At 40.6% G+C, this 17,599-nt stretch overlaps 2 protein-coding genes across 2 annotated transcripts in view; one reads left to right on the top strand and one right to left on the bottom strand.

Annotated features, from left to right (window-relative positions):
- Positions 1-7,255, bottom strand: part of FBXO33 (F-box protein 33) — a 33,529-nt gene extending 26,274 nt beyond the window's left edge. The window contains exon 1 of the mRNA XM_077909136.1: positions 5,832-7,255. Within this exon, the coding sequence (XP_077765262.1) occupies positions 5,832-6,439 (608 nt within the window). The 5' untranslated portion in view covers positions 6,440-7,255. The remainder of the gene's footprint in view (positions 1-5,831) is intronic.
- Positions 5,802-17,599, top strand: part of LOC144321357 (uncharacterized) — a 34,100-nt gene continuing 22,302 nt past the window's right edge. The window contains exons 1-3 of the mRNA XM_077910905.1: positions 5,802-5,875; positions 5,941-6,161; positions 6,224-6,796. Coding sequence (XP_077767031.1) covers positions 5,802-5,875; positions 5,941-6,161; positions 6,224-6,796 — 868 coding nt within the window. The remainder of the gene's footprint in view (positions 5,876-5,940; positions 6,162-6,223; positions 6,797-17,599) is intronic.

A 17,599-nucleotide genomic window follows, 5' to 3' on the forward strand; every position in this document is an offset into this window, starting at 1 on the left:
TCAAGTTAATTCTATTCTTAGTTCACGTTTAGTACCAAGTGTGTTTACATCCACGTACCACTTTTGATAACATATTTCCTCCTCTCACAAATGCTGATGAATGACCACAGCCAAATGACACAAATAAAAACAAACACTTTTAGAGAAATGTTGTCCAGTAGAACTCTGCCATGATAGCAATACTTTGTTCCATGCTGTCTAATGACATATGGCGACTGAGCACTGGAAATGTGACTACTGTGACTAACAGTCACATATGGCTATTGAGCACTGGAGATGTGACTATTGTGACTAACTAATCTTTAATTTTATTTAATAAGTTAAAAATTGAAAAGCTCTATGTGACCAGCGGCAACTAAATTGTACAGCACAATTTTAGGAATCAGAAATAAGTCATCAGGATATAACAGCTTATTAGCTTTTTTAGGATCCATTAACTAAAAGCAATCTCCTAGCATTTGCTTTACTGTTCACTTACTCAATTACCTTCTAAGAATCACCATCATCTTTCAATCCCAGAGATTACACAAGAAAAGTTTAAATAAGATTGACACTTAAAATTGCTATTGAACATGCTATTAAAAGATCATTGTAATAATACTAAGAATAAGAAAACTAAGTGATTCTTAAAGAGAAATGATGGAAAAACATTTGATTCTCCTTTTTCTTTACACCCAAGCAGCAAGTTCTCTTGGCTCTATTTCCAAAATATATTCTAAATCTATCCACTTTTCTTCATCTCTACTGTCTCCACCATACTCTAAGCTATCATCATCTCTGTCTATATTTTTGCAACAGTTTCCCAAGTTTCCCTGTCTTTTCCCTCTTGTAATTCACTCATTACACAGCAGAGTATCTTAAAATGCGTATTAGATCACATTATTTTTGCCGTTAAATATTTTTCTGTGATTTCTTCTTAGAATGTAGCTCAAACTTCCTTCCACAAGCCCACATAATCAATCCCATTCCTTCCTCCTTCTATATTGCAGAAAGCAGGACAACGCCCCCTCTCACCTCACTTTCCTTCTCATGGTCTGGCCATACTTTCTTTCCTATTGCTTCAACAGGTCAAAAATTTGTCTGACCTAAGGCCTTGGTGTTTGTTTTTTGTTTTTTTTTTTCCTCCCCCTGCTTAAAATGCTGTTTGCTCAGATCTTCAGATGGGTAACTTGTGTCATTCACATTGCAGCTCAAATGTCTTTTTCAGACATGGTTTCCCTTGCTACTCTAATGTTGCCACCTAGTCACTATTACATAGTGCTCTTTTATTTTCACAACTGAAATAATCTTCCTTTCATTTATTTACTGTTTTTTTTTTTTTCTTTCCCCTGTAGAATGTTGGCTCTATGAGAATAGGAAGTTTGTTTTCACTGCTTGACACATAGTGGGCTCTCAATATTTGGAGGAAAACCACCAGATTTTTTAAAACTATCATCTTAGGCCCTAAATAAGTTGATCAAGTTGGATGAGCTCTTTCAGGGCTTCCTCAGAACTAACTCATTAAAATGGAAATAATTTAATCACTTCACTCAAAAACTGCTTCACAGCTTCACTTAACACAGAAGAAATGACATTTTACTTTAACAATCTTTTGCTGGGTTTTATTTCATATCCTCAATCTATCAGTTCTCAGTCACTGTAAGAATGTACCTATATGGCCTAGAGAGAACCCTAATTCTTCTTAGCATCCCTCCGAGGAGGTTAGTTTCTTTAACGGGTTGGAATCTCCTCCTTTCTCAATGACCTATGAAACCATTTTAACTTGTCAGTTTTAAAGTAAGGAGTCTGTTGGGTATGCAGCATCTCACCTCTCTTCTCTATGGGTAGTCACCACTTGGATAGTATATACTGGTCAGAGTCCCAATATATTTTAAAATTTATTCTGCAAATAGACTACTTTACATAAATAATAAAAACTCTCAAAAGAAAGATGCTATTATTACATGTATTTACTACATGATGAGAGGGGAAAATATTTCAAGAAAAATAAGGCTGAGGGTTGTTGAACACAACACTTTCAAGGCATTTCCTACCATCTTAGATAGTAATAGGAAATGTCCAAAGAATTTTTAACATATTTTGAGATGTATTTTTTAAAGGCCTTATGTGTTTTTGGATCCTGGTAGACTGATGCTGAGAAAACAATACAAACGTAAGAGTCTTCTTCATTGCACATGCCAAGTCAACAAGACAAATCTAATAATTATTAATAGAACTTCTATTACTGAGAGGTTATGTCAGTGGGCATAGCCGTGAAATGGTCAATGTACATATATGTAGTTGGGAGACCTAGCCCAGATCTTTAAGAAGAAAATCTTCCTCATATAAAATCTCACTGGCCGGGATCCCTGGGTGGTGCAGCGGTTTAGCGCCTGCCTTTGGCCCAGGGCGCGATCCTGGAGACCCGGGATCGAATCCCACATCGGGCTCCCGGTGCATGGAGCCTGCTTCTCCCTCTGCCTGTGTCTCTGCCTCTCTCTCTCTCTCTCTCTCTCTCTCTGTATGACTATCATAAATAAATAAAAATTAAAAAAAAAAATCTCACTGGCCTATGCAGTATTTATCTTTAATAAAAGTACTGCACTCAATTTGGAATTTTATCCAACAAAGCTCATGTAAAATACTTATACAGTTCAGAAAAGCATAAACTGGATGATTACAACGTACCTATGCCTGCTGTTTAAAAATAAATATTTTTAGTTACTGAATCTATTAGCTATTATCATAAATCTTATTGTCCACAAACTCATTTTTCCTAAGTAGTCAAATACAACATTTCAATAGGTAGTACTCAACAACTAGATTATACCCTAAAAATGAGTATCTACATATGTTGTTTTCAACTTTTAAGAACAATTTCTTATGGAACAACTGCAGAAGAAATTCAGCCTACTTAACTTATAATACAATTGAATGAGAAATACCTACTGTATTTCTATTCTATTTTGTTTCTACAATACTGGCAGATATTGCAGCCTCCTGTAGGGAAGGGAACTATGAAACCTAGAGTACTGTGTTTTGCCCTTTGAGAGGCATTTCTGCAACTCTTTGATCTTCATCAGTTGTTCCTAACATCTAAGATATCTGCAAAGAGGCTACAGTCACCGTGAGGGTACACGCGTATATCAAACCCAGGAACCAAGCAAAAAACTAAAATGCTGATTATCCTCTTCGAAGAGTATCCTTGAAAAGTTCCCACAATCCAAGGTTATAGTTTTAGTCTTTTCCTGGGGAACATGAAAATATCTGGAACACAACAAAGTAACAGTCTGAGTTGTGTGAATTATATAAAGGGATTCACCACAAAGCCTGGAAACATAAGGCTTGTGAACCAGTAGGTTTCATATCCCCTTTAGTACTTTTAAAATGGCAGAAATCATAGAGCAAAACTACTGTAAATTTAACTTTGGAATGTTAAGAACAATATCAAATGTTCATTTTTCTCATTAGTTATTTAATGCGTTTGGAAAACCCCAAAAAACACTAAATAAAATTGTTTTCTTCTTCACTGAACCTGAGTCTGTAGTTCAAGTGCTTACAGAAGGAAGTATAGGGTTTAACAAAATTATCAAATAAACAACTTGATCTAAAACATTTCAAATTTGTTAAATTTGTTAAAATTGTTAAAATTGAAATTTGTTAAAACTAGACCCATTTATGTTTTTTAACATTCACATTAGTACTTTCATTATTACTAGAGCACCTCAAGACACTTTCAAAAATAAAGGTTAAATTAACTTATTTCCAAACACTTAAAGATAATTTATTTTAAAAAATCCTTTGAAATATCATTAGGACAGATAATATGTGTAAAAATACTATACTTTATTTTACACATACAATGAATGTGCTATCAAAGCAGCACAACTCACAGTACCATCCCTACTGTAAAAGACAAGAAAACCTTAATATTAGAGATGACAGTGTACTGTATTTGTATAGAAGTGACAGCTGACCCAAATGGGCTGGCATACGGTGGCATTATAGACATTACAGATTGGGATGCTAATAGAAGTGATAGATATACTTTTATTTGTCAATTATACCTCAATAAAGCAGAGGGGGTAAAAAGTGGTAGGGGTAAGGAAAGGAGGGAAAGACAAATTAAACAACAATGAAAAGGGGTGATATACTTTTTTGCCTATATAACGTTATCCATCCATCCAACCAACTAGTTATTAAAACGCTTAAAGGGATTCGGCACTATGTAAAGCTTATTTGTACTTGGCAAAGGCAAGTTTTTTTGTTTTTTTTTTGTTTTTGTTTTTTTTTGGATGGTTGCTCAGAAGTGCCATCTGATCTCAGAACAGAAAAATCTAATTAGTACTCACTGAATTCACCCCACTCTTGGTCTCATCAGGAGTTTAAGTGCTCACTGACTGAATCTTTTCAACTCTGGGTCATTTGGTCCTCTAGCCATACATTCAACTGAGAGCCTCCAATTTACATCTTCAAACAGCCTCTCTTGCTATACACAAAGTCAGAAAACAGAATGGCTTGGTGTGAAATGCTGCGGAAATACACAGGCCGCTGGAATGATGGAGCCATGCTCCAGGTACAACTTGGACTACATGCTTATTCCCTACTCTTTTGATTCAGATACAGAATTTATATACATAGTCTAGCATTAAATCAGTACCTTCTCTCAATTGTTCAATATAATACATGATGTTCAATACAACGTATTTATTGCAAAAGGAAGGACGCGGCTCCTGTAGAAAAGTGATGCTGTATAACCATGTGTGTATCGCTTGACTCTATTAAGCATCAGTTTCCTTTCTATAAAATAGGGATAACAGGTGCCTTGCCTAACTCATAGGGTCACTGAAAGGATCAAATAAGATAGTATACCGGTAAACTGCTAACTATTACTACCATATAAGTTGCTTCTTTTAGAACTTTTGAACTTTTCCAACTCACAGTTTAATTGTAAGTTTGGTTAGACCGTCCAGATACAAAAAAAAATGTAAACTAATAGGATGGAGGACAAATAAAAGAAAATGTTGATAAGGATAACAGGTCAGAACATAGGAAGTGAATCGCAGAATTAGAGTCCTGATGCAAAACCAGGACAGGTACGTGCTTACACGTTGCAGACATTGGGCAGTTCCCCCAGCACAAGCACTAAGCTGGACTGTGCTACTCTTAGGTGAATCACTGGGGACAAGTTGAGTCTGGTGATGCAAGGGGAGGGACTTCCAACCCTGATGATCAGGCTCTTCTTCCCTCATGCCTTTAACAAACACTCCTACTCTTTGTGCCTGGCCCAGTTAATGAAAACTATTCCTGGTAAGAAAATGGCTGTCAAAGATTTTTTTGGGGGGTGGGGGTGGCGCGGAGAATCTTGTAACTACGAGACACCAGCAGCACACCTCCTCCTTCCCCCATCACCAACTATTTTGAAATACACAGGTTCCGAGTCAGAAAGAGCAGGTTATGTTTTGTTTCTCCCAAGACTCACAGGCCTCACCCTTCAAGCTTCAGTTCTCTCATCTGTAATAGGAAGGATGACGGCGCCTGTCCGCTTCATCCCAGGGCCACAGAGAGGATGAGGGAGACAGTTCCTGAAAGGCGCCAGGAGTGGTGTCTGAAAACACCCAGTCCGCCACTGTTGGTAAAATATTACGATGCGTCCCGTTATGCCCTCCCGCCTCAAGGAAGTCGCCGGGTTGGAACGGACGCCCTCAGTCACTGAAGAAAGCAACGCTAAATCCGGCCGGGTGTATCCGCACTGAATCTATTTCGGGGCGAGAGGCAGGAAGGACACGGGGCCCCGGGAGCGGGGGAGAGGAGAAAGGCGAATGGACTGGAGGGGTCCGCGACGAGCCTACCTGTTGTTCCGGATGCTGACCAGCACGCACAGCACCAGCTCCAAGTAGGTGCGCAGCACTTCCAGCCAACGGGTTGAGAGCTGCAAGGCCTCGACCTCTTCCCCGCCAGTCCCGGGGTCCGCGCCGCCTCCGTCGCCGGGGCCGCCGCCACCGCTCAGGTAATTCTCCGCGGCGAACTCAACACGCAGCTCTCGCACGAACCAGCCGCACTTGCGCATGAGGAATTCGAGCCGGGGCTGCTCGGCGGGGGAGACGCGGAGGCAGATGCGGAGCTGCGGCCAGAGGGCAGGGTAGAAGAGGCACTCGCGCCAGTGCGAGCAGGAAGCCGAGGCCCGCAGCCGGTCGGGCGCCGGCAGGAAGGAGAAGATGTGCACGATCAGCTCGCTGGGCAGCGACGCGGCGCCTGCCGCCTGCCCGCACAGAGCCATCCGGCCCCGCCGCCGGCCGCCCGCCCCCGGCCGCCCCCGCAGTCCCCGGAGCAGCCCCCGCAGCCGTCGCAGCTGCTGCCGCCGCAGCCGCAGCCGCCGCCACCGCGCCACCCGGGCGGCCCCGGCTCGGGTTCGAGCTCCCGGCGGTCGGGGCTGCGGCACTGACAAGAACAACAACATCAATGACAAGGAAGAAGGGGGCGGAACCGCCGTGGGTCTTGGCGGAACCAAGTGTGGCAGAAGTTGCCGAGAGGGGGGAAGGCCTCTGCGGGGGCGGCTTCTCGGGAGTCAGCGTCTGGTGCCTTGCACTGTCCTCACGCGGGGCCAAGTCCCACAGACTCCGTGACCTCAAAACCCTCGCCTGTAGTGTTTCGGGCCCAGGAAGCGGCAGAACTTGTCGCAAGGAAGCGGCGCACCTCCCCGCACCTGGAGGCGGAGGCAGGGCGGTGGTAGGAGCTGAGTTTGACGTCACCGGCGGTGGGCGGAGCCCTGCCAGGAGGAGCGCGACTTCCGGAAGAGGGGAGCGCCCGCTCGCCGGTAGGGAAGGGAGACGCGGCACGTGACTCTTGACGCACGCAGGCCGGCGGGGCGGGGCGGGGCGGGAAGCGCGGTTGGTGCGGGCGCTGGGCGGCCCGGCCCATCTCCTACCTGCGGCCGAGTCCCGTCAAGTGTGTGAGTCGGTAAGCTCTTGAGGGCGCTCCGGCGGTGGCAGCGGCGGACCTCGGGTCCGTGCGGGGGGTCGCGACGCTTCTCAGTCTGAGGCTCTCCTGCGCTGGGCTGAGGACTCACAGCCCAAGTGTCCGCCGGCACGGGGTTTCCGGGCGGACCCGGCCGTGCAGAGTCCTGTTCAAAGAGTTTGAGAGAGAGAGAGCCGCTAGGGAGAGGGAGCGGGCGGGCTCGCGGGCCAACTCGGACGAGCTGGGTCGTCGGAGGGGAGACCCTCGGGGCGCGGCGGCCGAGCGCCCAGACCCGGGCCGGCCCGCGGGTGGACCTTCCCCACCGGTCGGTCGTTCGGTGCGCATGACCTCTGCGCCCTCCTGGCCTGTGGGGAAGGAGGGGGGACAGCGCCACCCTTTGGATTTTGAGGGAGAGAGAGAAGAAAAGTCCAGTGAGTGGGATCTCCTTCCTGGTCGGTCGGTCGGTCGGTCGGTGGGACGGTTGGTTGTCAGCCTCTTGTCCACGATTTGAGCGAGGCTGTGAGTTCCCGGTTCTGAGATTTAGAGGCTCTACTTGAAAAGAAGCTGAGGAATATGGTAAAGACTGTCTTTAGTTTGGCGCCCGTAACTCGAGAGAAGGCTTTCTTTAAAACCGCCCCTTACCTTGATTACAACTTGGGGAGTAGTGAACCGGTTGTAAGGGGCGGTGAAGTCAGAAAGGAGTAAGTGATTTTATGTAATAATTGAGGATGGCTTTAGTGCGGCTGCCGCTTCAGAGCCGTAACTGTGATCCTGGAACAGCCTTGTTCTCTTGGTAAACACCAAGAGACTGTTCTACTAGATATATTTAGCTTTCTGAGGGCAAAACTCTTCATTCATGCTGTTTTGATGGCTTTTGGTGCCTTGCACGTACCATGTTTCCAACGGTATCGTGTTATCACTTCGGAGTTCTCTTCAGCTACGTATCTGCAAGAAGAGTAGGTCGCGTCTCTGAACCTCCGCGAGTGCTCTTTCTGTGTGATTATTATTATACCTTATGAGTACTTTAACGTGCACTTATGGAAACAATTAGGAAGTTGAGACTTGGATTTTGGTCTTTTATTTCTTAAACTCATTATTTTGAAGTGAACCATAGACCTCTGGATACTCCACTTTTAAGTCTTTCAGTATGCATCTCCATAAAAGCACATTAACTATGGAACAAAAAATAATCACACTTTAAATAATGACATCTTAATGTTATCTAATATTCTAATATCAAATATTTAAGTCTTCATATTTATCCGTTTATCTCCCGAATGACCCTTACAGATGTTTTATCCAAACTAGAATCCAGTTAAAGACCACACTTGTTTTTGTTTATGTATTTCAAGTCTGCTGATTTAGGATAGTCACCCCCCCCCCAACACTTTTTTTTTTTTCCCCCACCCTCTCTGATTAGCTAAAGAGGCGAGACTTACTATCCTTAAAGTATCTCTCCCCTTTGGTAATTGTTTGACTATTTTCTCTTGATGTTTAGCTTATCCCTCTAGTCCTTGAATTTCTAATAAACTTGAACGTTAATGCTGAAGGCTTGAGTAGGTTGGTGACATCTTGATCTCCCTCCTAAATTTATGTGTTGTTTTTCTTCGTAGCGTGTAAGGTGTTGTTTTGCCTCCCTAAAAATGTCTAGCTCCCCATCAACCATTTGCGTAATGCCCTTAACAATAATTGAAAATTCTTGCCTGAATCCTAATTTTATTAGGGGTTGCAAAATGATAGTTTCCAGATGAGGGTTTCATCTACATTTATTAATTTGCATTCTTCTGTGTAGTAGAAGCTTTCTTTTATAAACTGGCAACATTTAATTACTCCAAAATAGAGCTTCTGTTGGAAAGTTAGCGAAAAAGATGCTTAGTTCTTTTTCTTTTATTACCAATTTAAAAAGTAAGTTTTAGGGCTCCCAAGAGTGACAAATGAGTTTTTTCTAGCTTTTATTTTTTCTGAATATCATGTACTCATTGCTTTGGGGTATATTTTAATTAACTATTCATTTAAAAAAATATTTAGAGAGAGAGAGTATGAGCAGGGATAGAGGGAAATGAAGAGGTGAAGAGAGAGTCTCAGGAAGGGTCCATGCTAAGTGCAGAGCCTGTCCAGGGGCTGGATCTCACTGCCCTAAGATCAGGACAGGAGCTGAAATCAAGAGTCAGATGGCTTAACCGGCTGATTCACCCAGGTGCCTCTAGTTATTCTTTTTGATTCTTAAATTTGATGCTTCTAGAACACCTCTCAAAGAATTCTGTGTAAATATTATTATAATAAAAAATCCTTGAGCATTTTTAGTAGATGTAACATTGTACTGGGTTGGAGAGTGAGGCTAGATTTTGATCTTTTTTGCTTTTGCTATGATCCAGCTAGGTGACATTTGAACAGTTTTCTTAACTAACTCTTTGGGCCTCATTTTCTCCATCTGTACAAATAGAGAGTATTGGCAAGGTTCCCTGCAGCTCTGATATTCTCTGACTTAAATAAGAAGACAAAAAAAAAAAAATAAGAAGACAAAACTTAGACATATTTTACATATCATAAAATCCACCCATTTCGAGTCAGTGATTTTTAGTAGTTATACCAAATGGTGCAGCCATCATTATAAATCAATTTTAGAACATCTTCATCCCTTTAATAAGATACCTTGTGCCCATTTACAGCTAATTCCTCAGACAGCCACTAATGTACTTTCTGTCTCTAATTTGCCTTTTCTGAACATTTAATATTAATAGAATCATATATGATCTTTTCTGTCTTCTTTCACTTAGCATAATGTTTTTGAGGTTCATTCATGATGTAGCGTGTCATTAATCCATTCCTTTTTATTGCTGAATAGTATTCCATTTTATGGATTAAAAAAATATATATAGCCTATTCACAAGTTGATGGACACTTAGATTCCCAGATTTTGGCTATCATGAATAATATTTCTGTGAACATTCATGTGCAAGTCTTGTGGACATATGTTTTCATTTCTTTTGGATAGATACCTAGGAAAGTGATAGGTTGTATGGTAGTTCCATATATAACTGTCAAACTGTTTTCCAAAGCGTCTGTATCATTTTTCGTTCCTAGAAGCAATGTATGAGGGTTTCCAGGCTCTGACTTTTTGATGATCTTGAGATAGTCTACGATTGATTTGAGATTATTTTTCCTTATTCTTAGCATTTTGCTAAAAACAAACCGCATTTTTCTTGGATACCATTAATACTTAGTTTTTAATTATTAGGAATAGTTCCTAAAGGAAATAAAAATATATCAATTTTATACCAGTCTGCTATAAAATAAAATTCAACTTAGTGTTTTTTTTTTTTTTTTTTTTAAGATTTTATTTCTTCATGAGAGACACACAGAGAGAGAGAGGTGGGTTCCATGCAGGGAGCCTGATGTGGGACTCGATCCTGGGACTCCAGGATCATGCCCTGGGTGGAAGGCACGCGCCCAACAGCTGAGCCACCCAGGCGTCCCAGCTTCTTAGTGTTTTTAAAAAAATTTTTACTTTCATGTTAAGGGAAGAGTGGTAGTGATACTATTAATGAAAATAAGCTAAGACATGAATTAATAAGATACGGTTCTTGCCTAGTTACTATAATAAAACAGTAAATGCCAGTGATAACATGATTTGTTTACTTTATTAAGCCATCTTTAACATTAATCAAATATTTACTGAGTGTGTATATTCTTAGCATGTTGAGTTAGATTATTTCTCTTGAGTTTTATGTCTACTAAAGTATAAACTATTTTTTGATAAACTATCAAAATGGACTTTTAAACAGCAGGATGAAATTGCATTTTGTGAAGTTGTAATGTCTGAGCTAAGATTCCAAGTGTGGGAGGAAGTACTGACGTTGTAAAGCTCATAAATACTCAGTAGTACTAAGCTACTGGTTCCAAAAGTAGCATATTGTCACTATAGCAACTACCCATACTTATTTGGATCTGAAACCCAGGCAACGAATGGTGGATAAGACTATAACATCAAGATAGATATGTGCTTTGGTGGATTGATGTGGTCTGGTCTGTTGATGGTCAAGTATTGGTTCCATTTTTCTTGTATGTTTATTATGATTGATTCAGGTTTTTATGAAGTCATCTTAATTTGTGTGTTTTTGGAGAGAAATTAAGCATTTAGTATCCTTATATTCTTCCTTTTCTAACATGCCAAGTTTAGTACTTCTTGCTAGATTATTAGGATATTAAATGCATTTGTACTGTAGCCTTTTCTCCATTATTGTTTGGCAAGTTGTCAGACAGTAGTTATAAAAATATAACTTTTATTATGCTGAATCATTTGCAATATTATAACCGAAAAGAACCCATGGCAGATTTTATTTTAGCTACATCATGAAGAGATGCTCTAGACTACCAATAAACACGCGAATTGCCTAAATGCAAACTTTTTTTTTTTTTTTTTTTTTCAGAATAAGATTTAGGTTTCGGAATACTGTTGACAAATAGACATGCCATAACTTCCTTTCAGTTATCTCTTAGCATGCATCCATAAATTTACTTAGAGGCACAGGAGCCTCCTGGGAAAATAGAATTCGGAACCTGATTCCTTTCTCTCCACTCTGGTCTGATGGATTGGAATGGTTCCTAGTGAGGTCATATTACAGGAAAAAGCAGTGAAGGGTTGAAAGGAATTTGTCTTTAGGGTAGGGCATTGGTGAGTTGGCTGCAGGACAAAGGATCAGTTTTTTTCTTAGGTGTGCCATGTTGCTGATATCAGAACCGATTCTAACCAAACTACTTGCAAATTTGTTGTGCAAGTTTGTGAATTGAAAAATTTATATCAATAAAGCAGGAATTGATACTCTAAAAGACAGAAGCAGTGAGAGAGGAATTGGGTCCTGAGCGATGTGATAGTGAGTGGGGAGGACTGTAACTTACCAGAGGATACTTACCTCCACTGGGAAAGCTGAAAGTTTCTAGATTTTCAGAAGGCATTAAAATACTAATCTTTTAAAAGATGAAATGTCCTGAATGCTAGCTCATTCACAGAATATTAGAAGTATTCTTTGGACTAAACAAAACCAGATTACCTGTAGAATACCAGGTTACAACTTCTTTACCTAAGAGCTCTCATACATGTGGGCTGGGGCCACTTTGTGTTCTAATAGCAGGCCTACTAGCTAATTCATGTGCTTTAAGTCCACTTCTAGAGCTTTTTTATTTTTTATTTTTCCTTTCCTCATTCATACCTTTTAGAATTTAAAGAAAAAAGAAAGAAAAAAATATTTAGTGTGTTTATTTTATAGCATTATTGATTTCTTGTCTCTTGCCTATTAAAGAAGATGGGTGTTTTTAGAAGTACCTTGTGTTGGCTAAAAATACATTAAAAACTAGTTACTGCTGTTTTTGATAGAGTTGATTCAACCTATAGAGTTCCTTGACTTCTAGTTAAAATCAGTAACTGGCTGATTTTAATTATTTTTAGTTGGAGTTGTATAGCTATGTATCCCACAATGGGGTACATAGGACTGTTACTCAAGGGACATGGTCTCTTAGTAATCATTTTAATTGGATTTCTTTGGTTGCTTAAGACACTTAAGCAACCAAAGGAACTTTTTTCTTTTTATCTTTTTTTTTTTTAATGGATACTGTAGGGAGTTTAGAGGACACCCATAAAAACACACATCAGGGCATATCTGAGCCTCCCAGGGATTAGAATGGGGAAATCAAAACAGGAACTAAATTTACTCTTCTCATCTCTGAGTTCAGTAGTTTGTTTGTTTGTTTCCTTTCTTTCCTTTCGTGTGTCTCTCTCTCTCTCTCTCTCTCTCTCTCTCTCGTTTTTTTTTTTTTTTCTTCCAGTAGGCTTCCTTTGCTTTTTAATTTGCTCAGGGCCCCAAACTGCTGGCCTTACTGGTCTACCAGGTCTTCTCACTCAAGTATCCACTTTAATTTGCAAATTTGTCCTTTGTTTCCACCTGAAATTCTCGAGAGTATCTGTCTGAGTTATCTTTGGGAGATAGGGTACTAAAAAGTTGGTGCCATTCCTATTAAGGCCAAATGTTCCTGTTGTTAACCTTAAAAATAAAACCGCCAGTTATTTTACCAGCAAACAATAGGTTTATTCAGGAATAGCAGAGAATTGCCATTTAGCACAAGCAAATTGTGGCAAAATCTGAAAATAGAGGAACACTTTTTTTTTTTTTTAAAGATTTTATTTATTTATTCGTGAGAGACAAAAAGAGAGAGGCAGAGACAGAGGCAGAGTGAGAAGCAAGCTCCATGCAGGGAGCCCAATGTGGAACTTGATCCCAGAACCCCAGGATCATGACCTGAGCTGAAGGCAGAAGGTCAACCACTGAGCCACCCAGGTGCCCAGGGAAGCTCTTCTATAGAGGAAAGGGGGAAATTGGGAAAGCTTTTATAAACAAAAAGTCCATGGCAGAAAACTGGAAGTTCGAATTATAGAGGCTTTTCATTGGCTGAGCTGTGACTGTCTCTCGTTAGCTGGACTATTGCCAATGGAAGAGGAAAGCCTTTTTTCCTCCTGCTGAGGCAGTGGGGGCAGTATCCACCTGCAAGGTCCATTTTGCAATTGATGATGAGTGGTAGGGCATGAAAACTCCTCTGTGAACCTCTGACTCTATTTTAGTGAGATTTCCATTAATTAATTTTCACACTGCCATAGTCCAGTTAGCTGAATTTAGGAGGATGGAGTAATTTGTGCTGATGCTTTGTACAGATGGATGCTGGGGATTAAGGATGAAGAGAGGAAGCTTTCTTCAGAACAGGGTCTGGGCCAGCAACCACTCTGAAATCTATCTAGTACAGTGGGTACCCTGGCTCAGTAACTTTATCCAGAGATGCCTTGAACTCTATATTGAATAAAAATCACCTGTGTTGACAACTGATCTTTTAGGTAGTTTTGACTAGTTTTCAGATAATTTCTTTGGTATTCCTTACTCTTGGAATACTCACCAGACTTTTCAGGTCATACTAGTTGAATAGCTATAAGACTTTGTCATGGGGCAGCCCTGGTGGCTCAGTGGTTTGGTGTCACCTTCAGTCCAGGTGTGATCCTGGAGTTCCAGGATCGAGTCCCACATTGGGCTCCTTGCATGGAGCCTGCTTCTCCCTCTGCCTGTGTCTCTGCCTCTCTCTCTCTCTGTGTCTCTCATGAATAAATAAATAAAATCTTTAAAAAAAAAAAAAAGACTTTGTCATGAAGACCTATATACTTCATGGTCAATTACTGCAATGTTCTCATTACAGAATGTAATATTTAATCCTTTGGGAAAATCTCTTAAGACTCTTAGGTGCTGAATAGAAGAAATGAAGTGAATATTTTCATACAGTAACATTAATTAGAATCTTTGCTCCAGGGCAAAGGGGTTTCACTTGATAGGCCAACTGTACACAGTTTTAGAGGCTGAGGAGTACTATGTTGAGGATTTGGAGATTGTTCTCTTGTTCTACTGGGAAGAGTGCCATGTTTGATTGTGATATCTGCCATGGCTGGAATTCTTGACCTGAATGACCTATGCTTTCTGGTCCCTAGTTTGAGTTAATTGTTGTCTAAATGATACTAAATTATTGTCTATGTACATTTTTCAGTGGATTATATTTGTGCCAATACCTGATTTTGTGAGTAGTGGCATATCACTTAAGTATTACATTTTACAAGTAACTTTTTTCAAAATAACTTTTAAAAGCCACAGTGATATCAAATAAATTTCTAGGTATAAAAATTTGTCAGTTCTGGGACACTTGGGTGCCTCAGTGGTTGAGTGTCTACCTTTGGCTCAGGTCATGTCATGATCCCAGAGTCCTAAAAACCCCCATCAGGCTCGCTGCAGGGAACCTGTTTCTCTCTCTGCCTATGTCTCTGCCTCTCTCTCTGTGTCTCTCATGAATAAATAAATAAAGTCTTAAAAAAATATTGGTCAGTTCTTAACTGGATTCTCTAGGAATGTGAACTACTTCACTTATATTGAATATTAACGGGAGCACTGGGATGAGGGGAACTCATACTTTTATACCACAAAGAAAATACAAGTTTTCATTTACTTGAAGGATACCATTTTTTTTTTTCCTGTGGTATTTATATACAGGGAGATTTTAACATCTCTAAAATCCTACCTTGGGGCAGCCCTGGTGGCGCAGCAGTTTAGCTCTGCCTTCAGCTCAGGGTGAGATCCTGGAGACCTGGGATCGAGTTCCGCATCGGGCTCCTTGCATGGAGCCTGCTTCTCCCTCTGCCTGTGTCTCTGCCTCTCTCTTTCTCTCTCTGTGTGTTTCTCATGAATAAATAAATAAATAAATCTTAAAAAAAAATCCTACCTTTAGGCAAGAAGTTTCTAGCAGAAAATTCTTTATATTTTTTTTTCTTAACTGAAGTAATAATATATAAACATGTTAGCAACAACAACAAAATACTCAGTTTCTCATTCCTTGCCTGCCATTGTCCCAGAAACAAACATTTTAAACTATTTGGGTGTTTTGTTCTTTAGGTAACTTTAAGTTACAAGCTTTTACCTGCAGTCCTTGATTGATTAGCTTTATTTAATGTTTTTTTTTTTTTTAATTTTTATTGATTAGACATTTGCCTACTCCCTTTTATAAAAAGATGAATACTTAGTTCAGTTACTCCCCCATCTTTCTCCCAATCTTCCTACTAATGTTTGATAGTTAATTATGAGTTTAGTTTCTCTCTCTTTTTTTTTTTTTTTAAGATTATATTTATTTGGGGCGCTTGGATGGTTCAGTGGTTGAGCGTCTGCCTTCAGCTCAGGGCGTGATCCCATGCTCCCGTCCCACATTGGTCTCCTGCTTGGAGCCTGCTTCTCCCTCTGCCTCTCTCTCTCTGTGGCTTTTATGAATAAATAAATAAAACCTTTAAAAAATATTTTGAGGGATCCCTGGGTGGCGCAGCGGTTTGGCGCCTGTCTTTGGCCCAGGGCGCGATCCTGGAGACCTGGGATTGAATCCCACATCGGACTCCCGGTGCATGGAGCCTGCTTCTCCCTCTGCCTATGTCTCTGCCTCTCTCTCTCTCTGTGACTATCATAAATAAATAAAAATTAAAAAAATAAAATAAATAAAAAATATTTTGAGAGACGGCAAGTGTGAGCATGAGTTGGGGGGAGAGGGGCAGAGGAGAGGGAGAAGCAGATTCCCCACTGAGCAGGGAGCCCTATGTGTGGCTTCATCCCAGGACTCTGGGATAATGACCTGAGCTGAAGGCAGCTGCTTAACCAACTGAGCCACCCAGGCGCCCCTAGCTTTTCTCTTGATTCTTAGATTAATCAGTTTTTGCTGCACAGCAATCACAGTCTTTTGTGTACAGGAGGGTAGATTATGGCAGATTAGATAACTATTCAGCAGTTGATTCATTTCTCTCTCATCCACTGCCATGGGAAGAGCATAATTTTCCCCATCCCTGCCATTAATAATATTAGGCTTAGTCTTATAACTTGCTTTGGCTGAAAAAATGTAGGAAGTGACAGTGCACCAATTTTAAGTGTACGCCTTAAGAGAAATTAAATGTTTCTAATTTGCCACCCAGGGAGTTTCTACCCTTTGTATAATAAAACATGTCCCAGTCATCTTTTGGCCACCATTGAGCCTCAGGTGGAGAAACAAGGAGATGTCAACTTGACCTACAGCCTGAAACAACTGCCTCAATTCACCTAAGTAATTCGTTTCTAAGTGAGAAATACACACTCATTTTATGTGTGCTACTGGGATTTAGTGCTTGCTTATTTTGCATAAAACTAATTTTTATAAAAATGAGTACCTAGAAGTAGGGTGCTACTGTAACAGAAATTTAAAATATGTGTCATTGGCTTTGGGACTAGGTGGTGGTCAACAAGAAAACTATTATAGAAGGCTGGAAAAAATGGTAAACTGTATTATGTAGTAGCAAAACATTTGATTAAACTGTTTTCTGTTGTAGCACAGAAGACAGCAAATGTGAGTAATGAAGTTAGTATTGGGCAAGGAAATTTCAAGGCAGGATATTGAAAACATCAGCTGGTTGCTTTTAGCCTTACAGGATAAAGTACAAGAACAATTCAGTCGACCACATCTGACCTCTTAGTCATAATTATTCATGTCACTCCCATTCCAATTGCCTAGTTTGTCATCTTAATATGTATGTATGATAGAACATGCCAGTTGGCAGGCTTTCCTTTATGTGGGTGGGTAGAAAGCTGTCAGGCTGCTGGTCTTCCAAATGCCGCAAAGAGGAACGCCTGTCTCTGAGTCACCAAAACCATAGTATAAAGTTAATTTTTATAATGATGTTTCTTCTTCCCTCCTTTTTTTTTTTTTCCTTTTAAGCTCAGATTAACAAGGTTGGTAGTTGCTGGAACAAATAAACCTGAACATTTTGATGTTTTAACAAAATTTTTTCACTTACTTAATGGTCCAGTGAGGGCTTTCCTTTTAGCAGGCAGCTTTCCTTCTGCTTGCTGAGAATTCCTCTGTCTTGTGGTTCTGCCATCCTTAAAATGCCTTGTGATTCTGTCTCCTCCCAGTGGAAGGGGAAAGGAGAATGGAGAAGGCACTTCTTCATTGCCTTGGCAGGGAAATAAAATTATTTCTCCTTACATTCATTGGTTAAAATTAGTCACATGGTCCTGCCTACATGCATGAGAGTCTGAGAAATGCTGTTTTTGGCTAAGCAGTTATTTCTTAGGGA

This window comes from Canis aureus, chromosome 9 (genome assembly GCF_053574225.1).
Source record: "Canis aureus isolate CA01 chromosome 9, VMU_Caureus_v.1.0, whole genome shotgun sequence".
Taxonomy (NCBI): Eukaryota; Metazoa; Chordata; class Mammalia; order Carnivora; family Canidae; genus Canis; species Canis aureus.